The sequence below is a fragment of the Rhamphochromis longiceps genome, linkage group LG3, assembly GCF_057381845.1.
Source record: "Rhamphochromis longiceps isolate RC_006_pf linkage group LG3, R_longiceps_female_GT1.1, whole genome shotgun sequence".
NCBI lineage: Eukaryota > Metazoa > Chordata > Actinopteri > Cichliformes > Cichlidae > Rhamphochromis > Rhamphochromis longiceps.
This window is the reverse complement of record NC_140559.1, coordinates 48,415,631-48,435,494: the sequence shown is the minus strand read 5'-3', so window position 1 is coordinate 48,435,494 and position 19,864 is coordinate 48,415,631. Positions and strand designations below refer to the sequence as shown.

Below are 19,864 nucleotides of genomic sequence, written 5' to 3'. Positions count from 1 at the left end.
AATATATGTTCTAAGTATTTAATTCCTTTACAACTCCATTCTGGGAAATTAATCATATTATTGTTTTGTAATATGTCAGGGTTATTCCAGATAGGTGTACGTTTGCATGGGATTAATGAAGACTCCGTTATTTTTAGAAACTCCCACCATGCTGTTAGAGAAAAGCTGATGTTGATACTTTTAAAGCATTCATGTCTTTTGATGTTTGAGCTAATAAATGGTAGGTCTGAAATCTCTAGATCCTTGCATAGTGCCTGTTCAACATCTAGCCAGGGCTCAACTAAGAAGGTATGTTTTAACCATTCTGAGATGAACTGAAGCCTGTTGGCTAAGAAGTATTGGTGAAAATTAGGCAGATCTAATCCTCCTCTATCCTTGGTTCTTTGTAGCGTTTTTAAGCTAATACGCGGGGGTTTATCTTTCCAAAGGAATTTGGAAATATATGAATCCAGAGATCTGAACCAATCTTGTGATGGTTTGTTAGGGATCATCAAAAATAAGTAATTTATTTTTGGCAAGATCATCATTTTTATAGTGGCGACCCTTCCCATGAGTGATATGGGTAAAGATTTCCATCTAGTCAGATCGCCTTCTACTTTCTTTAGAAGTGGGATGTGGTTTAGTTTAGTTAAGTCTGAAAGCTTAGGAGAGATATTAATACCTAAATATTTAATATTTCCGGATTGCAGTGGGGCAGAGGAAGAATTATGGAAGGAGCAGTTAATGGGGAGAACTGTAGATTTTGGCCAGTTAATTGAATAATCTGAAACTCTTGAAAACCAGTTTATTAAAGTAATTACCTCAAAGAGGTTGGTTTGTGTGTTTTGCAGAAAAAGCAACACATCATCCGCATAGAGACTGATTTTATGTTCTATGTTCTTACATTTTATGCCCTTAATTGTTGTAGCCTGTCTAAATGCTGCTGCTAGAGGTTCGATAAAAATTGCAAAAAGTGAGGGGGAGAGTGGGCATCCCTGTCTGGTGCCCCTCAGGAGACAGAAGCTGGAGGATGTCTGGTCATTTGTTCTGATACGAGCCGTTGGGGAATTGTATAATATTCTTATCCAGTTTATGAAAGAGTTTCCAAAACCAAATTTGTGTAAAGTTGCGAATAAAAATTTCCAATTAACTCTGTCAAATGCTTTTTCTGCATCTAGAGATAATATTATGGCTTCGATGTTTTTATCGTATGAGTAGTCTATTAAATTAAGTAATCTACGAGTGTTTGTTGAGGAGTGCCGACCTTTTATGAAACCAGTTTGGTCAGGATGAATTAAGAGGGGGGTCATTTTCTCTAATCTCTTTGAGAGAGCTTTGCAGATTATTTTAAGGTCTACATTTAAAAGAGAAATTGGACGATAGCTTGAGGGAAATAAAGGGTCTTTGCCTGGTTTTAGCAGGAGACTAATGTTGGCAGAATTCATATTTGGTGGTAGTCTGCCCTTTTCCTCGATTTCCTGCAACATGCTGTGGAATACTGGTGCCAAAATTGTCCAGAATTCTTTGTAGAATTCTGCAGGGAAGCCGTCTGGACCTGGAGCCTTATTATTGGGCATACTTATCAGGGCTTCCTGGAGTTCACTTGGCGTCAGTGGCGAATCCAGTTCCATTGCTTGACTGTCTAGTAATTTTGGAAGAGTTACGTTGTCAAGAAACAGATCAATTTCATTTTTAGATGGGTTTATTTGTGGTGAGTATAAAGTTTCATAGAAATCCCTAAAAATGTTGTTTATTCTTCCAGGATCATATATTGTGTTCCCCGATAAATCTTTAGCAGCACATATAGTTGTTTTTTCTTTATTTATTTTTAGCTGGTTAGCTAGAAATCGACCTGATTTGTTACTGTGTTCAAAATTCTGCAAGCGAAGTCTTTGTATAAGGAATTGTGTTTTTTTATTAATAGTTTCATTTAATTCTAGTTTTGTTTTGCGTATTTTGTTCAATGTTTCCTGATCTTGGTGGGACGCGTAGGCTTCTTCTAGTGATTTGATGTTTTTTTCTAATTCCTGAATATTTTTGTTTTCTTCTTTCTTTTTGTGTGATGAGAAAGAAATTATTTTACCTCTCATCACAGCTTTCCCTGCTTCCCATAGAACAGAAGCAGATATTCCGGGAGTGTCATTAAAGTCTAAATATGAAGTCCATTCCTTTTTAAAGTATTTAATAAAGTCTTCATCTTTAAGTAGTGATATATTAAATCTCCAGTTTTTACTTGGCGTAGTATTATTCTTGTGCATTAGTGTTAAAGATACAGGAGCATGATCGCTGACAGCTATAGGATGAATCTCAGTGTCTGAAATGTCACACAGCAGTGAGCTGCTAACCAAAAAAATAATCCAGACGAGAGTAAGAGTGATGAACATGCGAGAAAAAAGTATATTCCTTACTGGTGGGGTGAAGAGAGCGCCATGCATCGCAAAGACCAAAGTCGTTCATATACTGTTTGATTATATTTGTGGACTGCCAATTACGCTGAGTTCCTGTTGTGTTGAGCCTATCCATTTCTTCATTTAGTCCAAGGTTGAGGTCACCGCCAAGAATGAGTGTGCAATCAAGGTGTTCAGAGAGTGCACTAAAAAAACCGTGGAAGAATGAGGGTTCATCAACATTTGGACCATATATACTAGCACCTGCAATCTTTAAATAAAGATATCAGGATTTGACAGCAGTGAATCCACACCACAGCGAAAGAGAAAAAAGTCAATAAGATACACCGTCACATCAATACATTTTTCAGCTCCTATTGTTAGCAGATAAATGAACATTCACCAACAAGTAATGTCATAAGCAGGACAAAGACTGGAACTTTGAAGAAGCCATACACACACATGAACTCACACATTTATTAAAACTGCAAAATAAGACCCCAGATGGATGACAAAACATAGACAACACCTGCCAACACGACCACAGAAATGAAAACTGATGGTTGCAAAAACTTGAAGATGAGCAGTAACGGAAGTGAATGATGATGGCGCAGGGAACACGTGGGGGGGGGTGACGACTAGCAAAGGTCAGCTTGCACACCTTGGGAGCCATGATGGATGTGCGCTCTGAGAAGCTCCAAAGTCAAATGACCTTTATTGCAATCAGAACTTTTATTTTGAACACACAAGGCAGAATCAATTACCAGCACTATACAATATCTAGGTGTGTGCTGTTTGATATATGGATGAGCAAAGAATAAGACAGAAGTTTAAAACATTAATAAATCCTATTTCTGTGTGTTATGAGGCATAACATGAAGGACTGTTTTAATATCTGTGCTGCAACAAGCTAGAAATCTAAAACTAAATCTAAAATTAAGCGAACTTAACCCAAACGGTCTCCATGCCCTGCCTTCCCAACACAGACTTAATGATTCTAAATCCACGTGGACTACAGAGCTAAAAACGACTGAGCCCGTTTCCCATCCAGCCTCACTACTTTCAATACGTTCACATACACAAGTCTGAACGTCATTTAAATGCCGAGCCAGCTTGTGCTCTTCCAGTGATAAGGGAATTTTCCAGTGAGTCATAAGCAACTTCTCTCCGAAGGCTTGTGGAACCTAAAAAGAGAGCTGGGGGAAATGCAATATGCTGTTGCTCAGCAATCCTCTCCCAGTCCGCTTATTTCAACGACACAGGCATCTGTATTTAACCCTTCCAGCTCCTCCCTATCTTTTACCATTTGTCATCCTGACTGTGTGACCTGAGGTTCTCAGGCCAATTTACTTTTGCTCAATGCAAGATCGAGCTGAAATGAAATGAAAGTTGCCCTGCAGCTGCTAAAATTGCCTAACTACTGTCCACAAACTGAAGCAATTTGGTGAAAGGAGCAAATAGATTTAAATGACTCCGATTAAAAATGGCACGACCCTTACCACCGTTCCCTGCTTCCAGTGCCTTTAATGTTTGCTCTTTGAGTCGGTCGGCTTCGTGTTTTTTCCTCCTGTGTTCCTCCAACTTGACCTGCAGGTCTTCTGCCACCTGCTGGAGCTCTCTGAGCTGGGCCTAATGAGATGAAATGAAAACAAAAAATAGAAAAAACATGGCCAACTTTGTCAAATTTATAGCTATTTATAACTATACCTTACAGTCAGCATGCAAGATAGCAGCAACAGTTTGCATTGGTCTTAAATCTGATTGATTACAATCTTGAATCTAACTGTGGGGTTTTTTTAATCAACGTCCTTTGGAAATATAACTTTCATGCAAGCTGCACTAGCCCAAAGAACATTAGCGTTCATATGTGATGTTCATAAATTTGGCTATTGTTCAGTTTAATAAGTCTTAAGTATTGGATAGTGGCTGCAGAAAGACAACGCACAGAAACAAGCCCAGAAAAGTAAAGCGACATTACAACATTTCGTATTAGGCTTGTACTGTTGTTACAGATTGGGACAACCTACACAGTACTGCCACACTTTTTAAAAAACAGAGACCGTTTCTTAAGTAATGTTAATTTCTCTGTCGTTTGGTTGGCTCATTACTTTATTATACAATGTTTCCAGATATCGACTCTAAACATTTTGGGAACAGGCTGTTTCTGTTTAACTCAACCACTCTCCCACTGAAAACGCTACGTCCAGATGAACAGACTCAACTTTTTGGTACATGGAGCCAACAGTTGCAGTTTAAGGTGAAATGTTTCAGCAACTAACAGATGCGTTGGAATCAAATTTGACACGGACTTGAACGTCAACCACAGAGTGAGCATGAATAAGTTGTAATAATGTTGATGATCCACCGATGCATATCTAGCAGCATCATCGAATCAAAGTTTTATTTTGCTCAGCATTTCAAATACCTACAGAACTAATGAGAATGCCAACACCATCCAGTTTTCGTGCTTAGTCCTTTAATGGTAGCATGGAAAATACAATTATAAACCTCCAGAGCAGTAAAACGAAGCCAACGCAGAAATGCCAAAAACCGCAGTTCATTGAATGGCCACTTGAGGGCATTTGAGTCAACCATCTTAAAAGCTTTAATAATGAAATTAACATATTTATAGATTAGTACATATAGCCCTTTTGCTCTCTATAGCTAATTATAGTGTGATGTGTTAGAACTCAAATTCTATCGAGGCATCGAAATAGGATTTCACAAACCAGTGGTTAATGTCAGAGCAGCTGCTGTATGTCCATAAGAAAACCTCCCACCTGCTTGATAGCAGCATGTTAGCACTGTTGAAGCAAGCATGTGTGGATGTTGATGTTTAGCACTCAAAACCATTTCATTCCTGTGTACACTGTGATTATAGACACTAGCAGACTCGTGGCACTTTGTAAAGTTCTTCATCCCGTATTTAGCTGATACATGTTTTGGAAGTATATGTTGACAGTCGCACATGAAACAAACGCACTAACCTAACATTGTATAAATCAAAAGAACTGGGATTTGTAATAAATCTTTTTGAAAACATATAAATGTTAATAATCACTATTCATGTGACTATGATCATGCAAAGTTTCACTGATATTGGCCTACCAGTTAAGGAGGCCATAGGCTACACGCAGACATATGCTAACATCATTATAATAACATTCTTAATGATAAACAAAGCACAGAGACTATTATTGAGAGATAAACTGACAGACAAACAGAAGCACGAGAATTTCCCTGTTCTCTCTTTCCGTTTCCTCGTCTAGCTCCGGAAGAGAACCAACCAACACCGTGTATTTACAAAAACTTGTACCGCAGCAGCCGGGCCTGCACAATGGACTATTTAAATCACTTGCATCAGGAGGTGTTGCTGTCGCACCAAATACGACAGCTTTTGACAACCAAGCGTAACCTATCATCACTCTCTGTAATGGACCAATTAATATGAAAGAGCAGCAGCTCCTTGTTCGCGTGCATGTGTGTGTGCACATGTGTGTGTGTCAACTCTGCCTTCCAATCTGTCCTCAGAGACTCTCATAATGCAGTGATGGATTCTGCGAGGTTCAGCTAGGGATGACTACCTTTCTAGGCCATGCTGCTTGCTTAGACACCTTCAGCTTGCAGCGGTGATTTATGGGCGCCATTATGAGGAGTACAAGAACATATTTACTTGTGGAAAAAACACCCATAACATGCCAAAAGTTCTTCCATTGTGTAAGAAAAGAAGTAGAAAACACCAGAAACTAATATAAAGCTTCTCGCTGTTGCAAATTCTTCAAAGAATTAAAAACAAAAAAAGTAGAGAAAAGTGATTCTGAGGATAAGGAACGGCTGACGCTGCACTTCATTTCCTGCTTTAACATGTACTTTTAAGAGTGGGCCAATAAACAGCAAACATCGTGAAATGGGTTTTATTGAATACCAATTTGTATTCAATTAACAGCAGCATTCCCATTTCTGCTTGTTCTGTGGCACGTGAGGCTACAACGCCACGCTCAGCTTCTAATTTGATTTTTTTTTTTTGGTTAAAGTTTGATCGCAAGTGTTTTCTTTAACAGTTTCCTCTTGAACCACAGGAAGGGTTCATTTTTGAGTCATTGTGTAAGGTTTCCAACACGAGGCCCCGGAGGTAACCCTGCCATATCAACAGAGACACGCTGAGAAAAGAGGATCGCAAAGTGCGGCAGGGCTAGGATGACCGGGTGACACTTCAGCCTCAATCTGCCAATCAGCTGCCACCGAAAAGAACACGGAGAGGGGGGGGGAAGGAAAAGAAAGGAAAATAGAGCAGAGTGCAGGGTAAAAACCCAGGGATCACCAGCTGGCAAATCAGACATGTGTGAGCTCGCACATGTGAGTGTGATAAAAAGTGGCCTTCAGACAAATCTGTGCTGTAAACAAGTGGTTTCTTTCTCTTTTCTTTCCCTGACATCTTTTATAAGCGCTGCAAGATTTAAACAGCTGTATCCTTCAAGATACCTTAGAAATGAATAATCAGGGCAGGAAATAACAAGGATTCATAGCAGCCCTGAAAAAAGTCAGAACAGTGTAAATGTGCTGCATCAACAAAGAGTCCAAAATCCAAATAATGATGATGAACAACACTCAGTTGCTGCCATTTCAATCGCTAATACACTTAAAGCTGTAGGTGCTGCAGTGTTGGAAAGTAACTTGTAGTTTCTAAAGGCCACTAATGCATTAAGTAATGAGACCACTGAAGCGTCCTCGGAGATCCGCAGCTGCCAAATTTACCATATAATTTGCACAAAACTTCAGGAGTCCATCTCTAAATTGGCTCAGTGCTCGCTGAAGTAAATGTGCAAATGGAGAGGAAAAACGGTAAAGCAGTCGCTGCTCGACCCCAAGTTCTGCAAAGGAGTCAAAAAGAGAGAAAAAAAAGGCCTGATTGCTCACGTACTTGTTTACTGGTGCTGATTTACACCCAGCCATTTACTCCTTACTGCTTTAAAGCGACGGCAAATGAAGTATAGTCACAGCTGAATTCCTTAAGAGACACAATAAAATGCAAAGTAAGGTGGCAGGAGCAGAGCATGATGATGTTTATGGGTTACAGATAACAGTACGAACTAGAATTCGAATCTGAGACGTGACACATTATATAGCATAGTGATGTCTCTTGTGCTAAAACTGGAGGCCACTCAGCAGGAAATGACATGAATTGATCAACTGAAACGACACGATCCAAGTAACATAATGGAGGGAGGAAAATAGCAGGGCTTTTTTTTTTGACAGCTAGGAAGCAGCGGGCTTCTTACTGTGATAAGGCAAAAAGTACCTGCACAGCAGGCTAAGGCTGGTGCTGGAAACTGGTGCTGGGAGCACAACAGACGCCTGTAGCAGCAGGTGCTGCGAACATGTATGATCAAAACGGCATCACAAGCTGCTCACTGCTCAATAGCAATGCTCTGAGCGCAGCATATATGAAAGCAAATTAACCTTTCCGTCAACTGTTAGCTAAAAAACGCTGTAGAAGCCACTGTATGGCAGCACACGCAGAACAACACTTAACCAAGTATCTTTATATCCTAACTACAAGCACTGTACATTTACCTTTAGTCCCCTAACCAGAACTGCTTTCCTGTACGATATAATCCACTAGCTTTTCTTATTAGAGCCACCACATTCATCTTAGCCAGCTGTTGGTTCAAAGCGCTTTACAAATGTGTCTCTAGACTCGTCTGAAGGTTCTCAGTCATCCAGGTCATCATAATCTATGGAGCTTGAAAAGAAAAGTGTCTACTCTTGTTTAAGTTTCCTTGAAGATGTTTCACCTCTCATCCAAGAAGCTTCTTCAGTTCTAAGAACAACTGGTGGAGAGTCGCAGATTTTAAGCCCTATGAGGGTCATGCACCCCCTATTGGACCCTATAGACTCACGGTGGTGCTGAAGCCACCAGCTGGGGGCCTTCTTGTGTGCATGTGCAATTTCCCTCCAATCACTCCAGCAGTCCAAAGACATGCATGTTAGGTTAACAGGTGATTCTCCAATTCCACTTTGATGCTGAACTAGACAGGTGAGAGAAACCAACTCAGTGTAATGTTACCCTGCTGTATCACTAATTTAACTCTTTGCTTTGAGGAAGACTGCTTCAAACCTGTTAATCAGTTCTGTAATAGTTTTGTAACCTCTAAACTCGAAATCACAAAAGTTCTCCAAGTTTTCTCCTGACGTAGAGGCCGTGCTTAGACGACGACTTAGTTCCAGTGTGATCACGAATTGATCTACTTTTCGGGTGGTTTTCAAACACATGCCGTATAATAGCTGGAACTTCTACAAGAATTTTTTTTACCTGTTTCTCCCTCCAGAGCAGCACTCCCTCCTCAATCAGCTGCTGCTTGAGTCGCAAACCTTCATCCAAGGTCCTCATCTGGCCCTCCACGTACGCCCTCTCTCTCTGTCCTAGATTCCTGGAGGAAAGGCGAGCGAGAGAAAGAGAGGAAGCACAGTCCCATCATTACTGAGAAAACGCCAGCCGCTCCTGTTATGGTCACCGAGATGGCGCAATCCAATTTTTAAGGGCCTGCGATGCAGCAGGAATCCAAATGGGAAAATAGAAGAGTAAATAAGATGGGGGCCGATGCTCCGCGGCTCAGCTAAATTGTTTCTGAAGCCTGGCAAACACAATATGAGTGCGGACCTTGTGAAAACATAATGAGATACACTCTGCTTGTACGCGGCTTCGAGACGAATGGCGCGGTGAATGAAATAATAGAGGACTGTCAACAAAAGAAGTGGGTTAGCGACATATACACAGCGGGCTGCGTTTCTGCGCCGCAGCATCGTCCATCTTTGCAGCTCAGCTCAGAAAAACATGATAAATACATCGCGGCAGGAAAATGAATTCTTATAAACATCTGTATTCAGGGACCTTCCACCTTTGCGCCGTGTAATTTATAACTTATCTAAATTATCTCCCAGGAACAAAAAGTCTCTGGGTGGTGGGAGCAGTTTAAAGCAAAAAGGAGGAGGAGGAAAAATTTGCAAGAAGGTCGTGAGTCACATTTGCATTTAACAGATGAACTCTTCAATACAATTTTGTGATGCACACACAGCCCTGAGTTTTTAAATCACAGTGACACCATGCCCCCTGGTGGCACAGTAACCGATTCACTGCAGAGTCCATCATACTGCTGCTACGATAAGCAGCTTTCTATTCAGATGATGGTGAATTCCCCTCAAAGATCTGTTTTATATCAGACCGCATGAATATCTTTTCACATTTGGATATTTGTTTTTAAATAACTGGACCCTCTGGCGTCTGGCGACATATTTCGAGTCAAACTGCACACGTGTTAATACATAAATACCGAATCTCAATTTTGAATCGACTGACCAGCAAGTGTTCTGGCAGCGAGTGTGGCTGTTGTATTCATCGGAAGCATCGCAGCAATCTGGCAAAGACACACAGGAGAAACCAATCCAATGCACACAGACCAAAACAGGAAAAGCATACCACATTGTCAGAACGGAGATGTTTACAATGTCTTACTCAATTACTACACAACAGATCAAAGTTTGTTTGTTTTTTAAACTCATACACAACAAAAAAAATACAAGATGCTTTCTGCAAAAGCAATATTTTGCTTTCCCACATATAATACACAGTTTTTTTCATTAAAACGATAACAAACAATAAACACAAATATGCTACAGGAAAACTGAGCTGAAACTTTAAGCCAATGAATTCTTGTAGTGAGTCAAGAGAAACTTCGACGGCATCTTTAACACACCCTGAACCGTCTTAGGCAGCTTTCTTGGAATTTCTTTAAGTAGTCTTCAGGAATAGTTCTCTAGACCTCTTAAAGGACATTCAAAGCTCGTTGGATGTTGGCTGCTGTTTATTCTGTTTTCTGATCCCACTCTTCTTCAATAATGTTGAGCTCCAGACTCTGGGGAGGCCAATCCATGACTCGTTTTACTGCATTGGCAGCACGTTTGGGATCGTTGTCATGCTCAAATATGAAGCTGACTTGTTCCAGATGGTATTGCACAGTGAATCAACATCTGATGATACTTTTCTGTGTTCATAATACCATCGATTTTGATCCCCAACAAAACTGGCTGAAATACAGCCCATAACAGAGCCTGCACTAAGTTTTACAGACAAACACTCACTATTATACCAATTATTCAATTGACCTCTTCTGTACATACTGGAGGACAGAAGACTTCTGCACAGTACTGTAGCTTAGCACAGCACTAAGGCTAGAAACCATGGTGATGTATCCACTGTGACATCTGACAGCGCTTTGTGAAGCTCAGGTTTAAAGCTGTTGGGGGGTTTTTGGAACCAGAAGTGACCATGGCTGAAAACGCTGGTTAGAAAAGTGCATCAGCTCAGTGTATGGGTGCAGCGCAGACACTGCTAAGCAACATAAAAATAAAATAGAATTTCACTTGCTGAAGCACAGACATCTTGGATAGGCTGTCAGTTCAATTAACGACACAGCAATGCATGTTATTGGATAATATAGCTCAGACAACTCCAGTAATAGAGCTCCAAAAAGCACCAGCACCATAAATGTGGTTGAAAGGTCAAGTTCAGCGACTTCAATTGGGTGTAGATTATGTTTATGGAGCAAAACTTTTTTTCTACCAGCATGTAAATATGATTTTTCTTTCTTGCTTAAGTTCAGTTGCCTATTTTAACATGAGACTGTTTCAAGAGTGACTTCATTTTGGATGCAGCCCCATGTGGTGCCTTGAGGATTGCAGGTTTTTGCCACCACTAACTCAAAGAAGTGTATCTCCCAGAGTGTCAGACAACGCAATATCACGAGTCAATATTAGCTCTTTGCCTTTATATAAGCATCAGCATTTGACACAAAATTCAAATTTAAAAAGTAAAGAAGAAATGCCCTTCAACAATGTTACAAGGGTTGCAGTTGCATAGCTTATCCACAAGAGGGCACCTCCGGAACTTTTCTATAGGCAAGACCAAAAACAATCAGACGATCCCAGCAAAGACGAGCAGTGCAACGGAATATCGCTACATATAACAATGTGCTATTGTTATGTGTAATTATATTGTTACATTTATTGTGTGTGAAAGAAAAAAAAAATTAACCAGTGCATCAAAATATCGGATTTTTAAATCACCAAATATCGGTGCGCTTTTTAAAAATCCCATATCAGTCGTGCTCTATCAGATTATCCTTTAAAACTTCAACACACTGCATAAAACAAAACATTTCTGTGTAATGACAGTAATAATAATAATAATAAAGTATCGACGTCTGAGCTGAAGCCGGATGATTCACATTAGCAGCTGTTGCAATGTTTTTCTCGGTTTTCATCATTCTGCAGCTTGTGTTGTGTTTTGAGGCAGTTGAATATGACAGTTGTGTTGCTTTGCAGTAATGGCCTTTTATCTACAGTATATCACTGCGGTCAAGTGCATTTGGGAAAGCTCGTGCTGTGCAGGGAACAGCTGTGATTGGCATAAGCAGGCAGGTCATCAAGCGATGATTTAGGGCGCGCTTTCCTGGCTTTTGCTTTGTGTTCTTCTGGTCGAGCACACATTTACAGCATCGTGTTCATTTAATCACGAGAAGCCACACGATTAAAATTTAATTAATTATGCTGACAAATGTATACTCTCTTTCATGTTGAGCTACCCAGGAAATCTTCGTCCTTAAAGTTGAAGATTAAATCTTTAGGTCTGCGTGACATCTCTCTGCGCTTCGAAGAAGGTCTCTTGATTTCAGCCACTTATAACATCAGCTGCATGGTGTTTTGTAAGTGCTCAGATCTGGCTCTTTCTCTGATGTTTCACCCAAGAGAGTGGGCACAGTGTGAAATCTCTCAATTATCCAGAACCCCATTGGTGACCCATCGAAAGAGAGCATTACAGTCCAAAAAGGGAAGCCAATGAATGTCTCTGAACAACCAGTCAAAGAGGAAAAGCGATGATGAATTAGCTATTAAGTGGCTCCATTCAAAGCAGAGAAGGTATGAGAAGAAGACAAGTGGGAGCAGAATAAAAGGAAAGAGGAAAGGGTGAGGGCGGCTTTGGGAAATATTCTCCTGCCGCTCTATCATGCTTCATTCCTTCAGCTTTATTTCCTGCGATGGTTACATGCCGTCTATTGCTACTGCTGCAGAACGAGCTGGTGACAGAGCAGAGATGTCAGCAGCAGAATGTATTGAATTTATCCAAAGTGGCGAGCTACTGGAGAACAAAAGTGGAAAAGAAAGGGAGGCTGAAAAACTACCCGATTAGGCAGCGCATGTGGCAAGAAAGAATGGAAGAAAGCCTTGAGAATAATAGAAGCAGGATGTTTTTCAAGGAAAGCTGAGCGAGGGAAGTGACTGTATGGACGCATCTGCATTTGTGTGAAGGCAGCCATGTTCTGTTTGTTGAAGCTACATCATTTGTTTGCGCTACAAAAAAGACTGAGAGTGCGTACATCCACATGTCAGCATCTGCACATCGAGCAAAACATAAATTCCTGCCCGTGTCTGCAAAATGCACAAGAGGGAAAGTAAACAACAAGTTTTTACTCGGTAAAATCTGGACTTTAAGTTATTTTGATGAAGACCCGACAGCGTGTTTATGATTACGTGGTTGTGATGCTATTGCATTAACAAAATACACAAAGAGACGTAGAAAAAAAACTTGAGAGATAACTCATATGGGGCGATCGTGGCTCAAGAGTTGGGAGTTCGCCTTGTAATCGGAAGGTTGCCGGTTCGAGACCCGGCTTGGTCAGTCTCAGTCGTTGTGTCCTTGGGCAAGACACTTCACCCGTTGCCTACTGGTGGTGGTCAGAGGGCCCGGTGGCGCCAGTGTCCGGCAGCCACGCCTCTGTCAGTGCGCCCCAGGGTGGCTGTGGCTACAACGTAGCTTGCTATCACGAGTGTGTGAATGTGTGGATGACTGGATGTGTAAAGCGCTTTGGGGTCCTTAAGGACTAGTAAAGCGCTATACACATACAGGCCATTTACCATTACTTTGGTACCAATAACAATGCTAAGTTTTAGGGAGTTAAAAAAAAGTCTATCTATGATTTTTCAAATTGGACAGACTTCAGCCCCACCCACCAGGGACCAACAGTCAGGTAAGTGGAAGACCACAGCTGGATGGTAAACAGACTAATAGAGAGATGTCCTTTCTAACAACACATCGGAGAGCAACTTGCCCAAGGACACTTTGACATGCAGACTGGAGCAGCCAGGGATCAAACCACTAACCTTCTTAATAGTAGATGACCTTCTGTAACACTGATATATCACCCAAACTCACTAACATCAGCCATGTATCAGTAAATAAGAGGAATTTAATGATGGAGGTTGCCAACATTTATCTGTTGTATTCACAGCTCGACCGTGTTTTTGAGACCGATATTTTGTGATATGAAAATCCGATATTCCAATTTTTTTTCTTTCAGACATATAAAACATAACGAGATTTCGCTGTTTGTTTTGTTCAGTTATGTACTTACCTGTTTCCCCTCAGCATAGTGTTTGTGTCTGAGGCATGCTAAAGTTGCACAGTGCCCTCTGGTGGATAAACTATGTAACATCAACATTCATAACATGCCTGAAGGGCGTTTCTCCCATCTGTTCTTTACTGTTTTAATTTTCATTTATCATCTATTTTAAATGCCTAAAGTGATCAACGACAAATAGAGAATATCAGCCTGACAATAAATCAGTCAGGCTTTATTCTCCTCAGCTATAATATGTCCAACATGTGAAAATAAAAGTATTAACATATCTTCATAACCAAACAACAGATACATTAAAACTGATATACAGTATCTGTGATAGGACAATGTTCCCTGTGCTCTATGACGGCTGTAGGCTTTAATCTATGAATACCTGCCAAGTTACTCAACCCGCCTCTGCAGTAGTTTCCACTCAGAGGGGATTTCCAGGACCGCAAGTTGACATCCAATCAGAAAAGGCGGCTACCAGCCGACAGTAAGACACAATATTAAACCACAGCCTTACCACAGATGCCATCATTGATTCTGGATGATGGGATGTAGTGCGGGCGAAAACCCAGATTGGTGCAGTAGAATCGGCCATGAGGACAGGCTGAAGTGCCTACATGGAGCAAGGAAAACTGGTCAGCACTGCATTATAAACTAATGTGCAGAAACAAATGAATTTACCTTAAACTGTTCACAACGCTTGCAAAGACATTAGCCACTGCACCTGATTACTGTTTCTAAAAATTCAAACTTTTAAACATTTATTTGTATTCTTGATGGGGTTTTTTTTTGTTTTTAATCATTATTTTGTGTGTCTTTTTAAAATTTCAAAATCTGGTTAGTGTTGGCAGAGGTTAGCCGCAGCCCTGTGCCCCACATACAAACTGTAAATGATGTGTGACTTTGATTTAAAGCATAACGATAAAAGCCACAACTGCATAATGAAATCGGGGATGTGTCTCCTCTGTCTTTTCCCGTTTATGCTACACAAGAGAAAATGCCATCTATCTTTTAATATTTAAACCCTGCAAAATATCCAGTAACTATGTTTGCTAAGGAGGGTATGGTAGAGTTTGCATATCACGATAGCTTGAAAAGTTTTGAGATAATTCTGAAAAAACTTTGTAGCTATGTAGGGCAGGGTCATGTTAACAATCTATTAAAACTTGGTTTACGTCCACCAAAGTCTTCAAGATCAATTTAATGATTTATTGGTCGAAAACTGAAAGAAAAAAAAAAAGTATAACCTACAAACTATGATTCTTCAAGAGTGCTGGGTGTTGTCAGCATATAAAGTAGGATTTAACAATTTAAAATATCATGTCACATTTGATCTCTGACCTCTCCTTCAAAGGTTAGTAGATTAATCTGCAGGTAAAGTGATAATAATGCTATATAAAGCTATTTAAAATAACAATACGTTTTCAGACTGACAAAAACATGTTGCCAAGAGATGCTATTTGACTTTAGCTGAATAAATTTATTCTTACTTTTCCATTTACATCACAATAATAGATTGTAATTATGTAGATTGTAATCATTAAATACATAACAATTTGACTACATTACAATGTATAATTTTTATTTTTTTAGGGGGGAGGGGGGGGGGCTTTTGACACTTGATATTTATTATTCAACAAATTTCACTAAACAATGGCATAAAGGCTGCACACGTCCTGTGGGCATATAAATGTTTAAAAAGTATTGCAATCAAAATTACGCCAAGCATATTAAAATGGGTTTCAGCAGGGCAAACAACAAAAGCCTGCACTTTGCACTTGCTTTTACTTAACTACAGACTTCTAGAAGTATGTTTAAAAATAACATAGAAAACAATATGAATATGTACAAAATACAAAGTAAATACTTCCCAGAGAGTGAGCTGCCTTGGTGGGGGTTCTTGTTCTCATGGCTTCTTGTTTACATGGTTTATTGTTTTGTCCACGCAGTGCACGTCTTCGGTATTGACAGTCTATGTTTTTGTTGTGTACAGTTTTTCCCCTCACACTTCCCAGGATGTAAAAGCATGCACTTTTAAAATCGGCGTCTGCTTTTTGCAGATCAGCTGCATGTGTTTTGCCCCCCAAAACACATGCAGCTGATCTGAGCGCAGAAAACTTCAAAAGTCTTTAAAGTAAAACACTGATTTTCCAACAGAGTCACAGTGACCAGACAGACTGACAGACAGAGGCCCGCTGGCCCCACTGATTAACCTTTTACCTGGTTCATCTGAGCCATCTTCACAGTCGCAGTAATCGTCGTTCACCTGCTCAAATGGGATCATTCTCGACCCATCTATGCACAGAAACGACTTCCTCTCCCTGTAGAACCTTTTATCTGTTACAAAATAAAAGCAAACGCCCACTTTTGTAATCGCTGCTGGCTCTGAGGTGCAACCAGAATTGTAGCCAAACATTGTGCATCAGTGTGAGCGCTTATAGTGTCTTAGCACGGATCCTCTGGGGAGGGTAAAACAGCAGGTTTGTGTTGTGTTGCTACTACACACTCATGTTGTGTACCATTATTATGCTGTGTACTCTGTTATCACAGCTTGTAACGTGCTGCCTGCGTCTGAAACCAGGAGCTGCCAAAGCTTCAGCACCATGTAGCTGTTTCTGTATATATTTGGCAGCTACCTAGCTGGAAGCTAAAAGGGAAGAATGGACTTACAGGACGAGGATATTCCTCTTACTTTCCGCGAGTCCACATAACCACACCAAAACACAGCAGCGACAATAATGTAGACACGCATGTCAGCGCCTCCTGCCTCATAAAATCCCGCTCAAGGCTGTTTCAAACACTGCACCGCCAGCATCTCAAACTGCCGTGTCCCGACTTCCTGAAACACGCGGTCTCGTGGCGCTTCTGAGGCTTTCTATTGGTTTCTAGTTTAAGGTTCGTGTGATCATCCACCGACCAATCGCAGGGGAGAACGGCAGCTGAGGCGAAAAAGAGGAGGAATTTGATTAAGATTTACTGCACTTACGGCTTTATTTACATTTTAGAAATGGGAGTATAAAGTTGAAGCACTTTAAGTGTAGCCTTTTTTAGAGAGCCAGCAGACATCTTTTGTAGTCAGCTGGAGCTCCTTCACAAGCACAGACATCACCAAGGTCACTTCCACATATAACATATTTACGACTACTGCACTTAAATAAGCCTGAACTAAAATGTGTGAAACGAAACAGGAAAAAAAAAAAAAAAAAAAAAAAAAAAAGATAGTAGATTTCCTTCCTCCCCTCCTAGTGTTTAAAAAAAAAAAAAACAAGAAAGAAACAGAAGACTTATCGTGGGACAAAGTCCGGTTTTTGTTAGTTTTGAGTGCTACACATGCAGTTGTTTTTCCATTTTCTTTTTTTTATCTGCTAAAAAAAACAAACAAACAAAAAACACATCGACAAAAGACTCACTTCATCATTTTATATATCTGCACGAAATGAATACAAAATGTGTAAAACGAGAAAAGATAACTCTTCATAATAAACAATCTGCAAAATTTACATTAAGAAAAAAAGCATTTAGTCGTCAGATTTTAGTACACCATTGTGGTTCGAGGCACTTGAAAAGCGGTTATTTAAAAGCTACAGTTAACTTTTTATTATTTATTTCCATGTGTCCCTTTTTTATTTGGTCTCGCTGTTTAGCCGTGTGTACAGGCCTGCATTGCATAGAGACTCCTTGCTTTGGATGTAAGACAGGTCTCGGATCATGCCGGGGAGGGAATAAGAGTCCAAGGGTGGACGCAGTGGGAACACTGGCATCAGTCCTGATGTCATGTATGGAGACATGAAGCCTGCCATGCCGCCGTTAGCGGAGGGATAGGCCAGCCGCAGGGGGCTGACGCCCAGGCGAGGGCTGAGGCCGTACAGGCTGTCTCCCCCTGGGGACGCGGGTATGTGCAGCGGGGAGAAAGCAGACTTGGCCCCCAGAGCACCGAGCCCTCCGGGCAGTCCCGCAGAAGGCCTGCGCGCGCTGTCAGCGTCAATTTTGTTCTCTTTGGAGTTCAACGCCAGCTCAATGGATTTGACAATGTCACCTTTGCACGTTCTCACCATAGACTCCAGAGTGTCCCGTTTCTGATGGGGGAAGATCTTAGCCATGATGTCGGTGGGGTCACGGTCCGGGCTCAGATACTCATTGGGCTTCTCCGACTCGCTCCCCGACTCTGGATCCGAGGAGGGAAGTGACCTCTGCGGGCTCTCTGTGTGGTCTGAGCGGTGATCCATCGCAGGGGATTGACTTCCGCCGCTGTCCTTGCTGGAAGACAGCTCTTTCTTGTCACTTGGAGAGGGCAGCCGTGGAGAATGGGGTGCAAACAGGGGTCGGCCCATGAATCCGTTGTAAAAGTTGTATTTGCGTAATTTGTCCTCTGAAACTGTAACTAAGGATGAAAGAAAAGGGACAACAGCTTTTAAATTAAATGCGCACGGGGTAATCAAAGTTCACCAAAGCTGCAGAGGAACCAAAAAGAAGAACATTGTTGTGTATTAAAATAGTTATGAAGACAAAGTATACAGTCTCACATTTCAACTCACCGTCTTTCTGATTCTCACTCCCAAAAACATCGAAACAGGGAGCTGCAGGAGTACTGCTGGCAGATACGGGTACCCCGGCGCTAATGGACGATCTCTGAGGGATCCCCGCTTCCCCTCCGATCCCAGTGCAGGGGTACAAGAGCCGAAGATCCCGGGCCTCGCTCTCTTCCTGAGCCTGCTGCCTCCTCAACGCCACCTGCGCGGCCATCACCCGCTGCCTCTCTGCAATCAGTGTGCACTTTGCGCACACGCAGTCTCTCCAGCGACAAAACCGCTTGTGGCCTTTGAGCGCAGAGACCACGCCGTGGTTCCTGCACCTGGCACACTTCGGGGTTCGGGGGTATCCCCTCTCCAGCGTGGGGTTGCAAGTCTGGAGGAAGAGAGGCGGAGGACGCAGAAGGGAAGGGGGTACCGGCAGGCTACCGAGCGGGCCGGAGGTATGATCGGTCAGACCAAGGGGTCGGATCCTATTTTCCATCGCTCAGAAGAGAGGGTTAAAAAAAAAAAAAGTCTACGAGTCCTGCAAAACTGTTTACGGTGAAATCATTAAGGTGTTTTGGACTTCTCTGAGCGACTGGTGTCTCTGTAATGCGCCAGCACGCTGAACCTGCGCGCCTTAAGTGTCTCCTCGCCAGGTGGTTTGAGTTGAAACACAACACCTTCGTCACACCCCTTTCCGCTCAAGCCTCTTAATGCCCTATCATGTTTATTTGCATCCCGGATGAATGGGCGGGGGTCTAATCTGCAACTGCATGCGGCCATAGAGTGAAAGGACAAATAAAATTTCAATAAAAACTTGAAGCTTATCAAGACCAGATAAAAAAAAACTCTCTTTTTGGAAATAAAATCAAAACTGCGCTCTGTTTGAAATGACATGCAAATTCGCACAGACGTTATAATAACATAAAGTAGTAGGCACAGAAGGTGGATCGAACAAGGCCAGTGTGTTACAAAACAAGCATTATTAGAAAATAAGAAAGAAAAACATGTTGCCTCAGGCCAGCTTCCATTCGGTTGCCCTAATGTGTGATGAATATTCACTATTAGGATGTTTTTCCCCCCCCTCAACACAACAATGGGCCTAATAGCCACAAAAGAAACAGGTAATTATCTGCTTGGTTGTTCTGTTGAACAAATTACTCTGACAAAAGACCCATCTGTCAACAAACACCCAGCGAGATTGGCGAATACCTAATCACACCTTGTCACATGTTTCATTCATTTCCCTGCATTCAAACAGGATCCGGTTACACGCACCAGATTGCTTTGCCGTTATGACAAGAGAAGCAACTTGAGCATAATGTGACAAGCGCAGTGTCAGTCACCAAGGGCAACGCCACGAGGAAAAAAAATATCGTTAGGCAGAAATTAGCAAATATGTGTGTGTGTGTGTGTGGGGGGGGGGGGGGGGGGGGGGGGGGGTATCATGATGCGAACCCTATTGTTCAGTTCAGTACTCTATGAAATGAATCCAGTCATGTTATGTGTGTCCAAAACAAAC

The 19,864-nt window shown here is 41.5% G+C and overlaps 2 protein-coding genes across 2 annotated transcripts in view; both read right to left on the bottom strand.

Annotated features, from left to right (window-relative positions):
* The window catches only part of LOC146675123 (glucosidase 2 subunit beta-like), a 191,053-nt gene extending 174,342 nt beyond the window's left edge, over positions 1-16,711 (bottom strand). The window contains exons 1-6 of the mRNA XM_085400177.1: positions 16,499-16,711; positions 16,049-16,165; positions 14,346-14,441; positions 9,724-9,781; positions 8,680-8,797; positions 3,866-3,995 (exon numbers count right to left, since the gene is read on the bottom strand). Of these exons, the coding sequence (XP_085256303.1) occupies positions 3,866-3,995; positions 8,680-8,797; positions 9,724-9,781; positions 14,346-14,441; positions 16,049-16,165; positions 16,499-16,580 (601 nt within the window). The 5' untranslated portion in view covers positions 16,581-16,711. The remainder of the gene's footprint in view (positions 1-3,865; positions 3,996-8,679; positions 8,798-9,723; positions 9,782-14,345; positions 14,442-16,048; positions 16,166-16,498) is intronic.
* Positions 16,712-16,836: 125 nt separating this feature from the next.
* Positions 16,837-18,979, bottom strand: LOC146675122 (doublesex- and mab-3-related transcription factor A1-like). The gene is made up of 2 exons (XM_085400178.1): positions 18,364-18,979; positions 16,837-18,209 (listed from the first exon to the last, which is right to left on the bottom strand). The coding sequence occupies exons 1-2, from the start codon at positions 18,839-18,841 to the stop codon at positions 17,452-17,454; spliced, it is 1,236 nt and encodes a 411-aa protein (XP_085256304.1). The 5' UTR covers positions 18,842-18,979; the 3' UTR covers positions 16,837-17,451.
* Between the last annotated feature and the right edge of the window lie 885 nt (positions 18,980-19,864).

Bases quoted from the DNA above. Each gene is read 5' to 3' on its own strand.
- LOC146675122 (XM_085400178.1), bottom strand. From the start codon at position 18,841: ATGGAAAATAGGATCCGACCCCTTGGTCTGACCGATCATACCTCCGGC. The intron at 18,210-18,363 runs GTGAGTTGAAAT...TTTCATCCTTAG, and splicing joins GAGTGAGAATCAGAAAGACG to TTACAGTTTCAGAGGACAAA.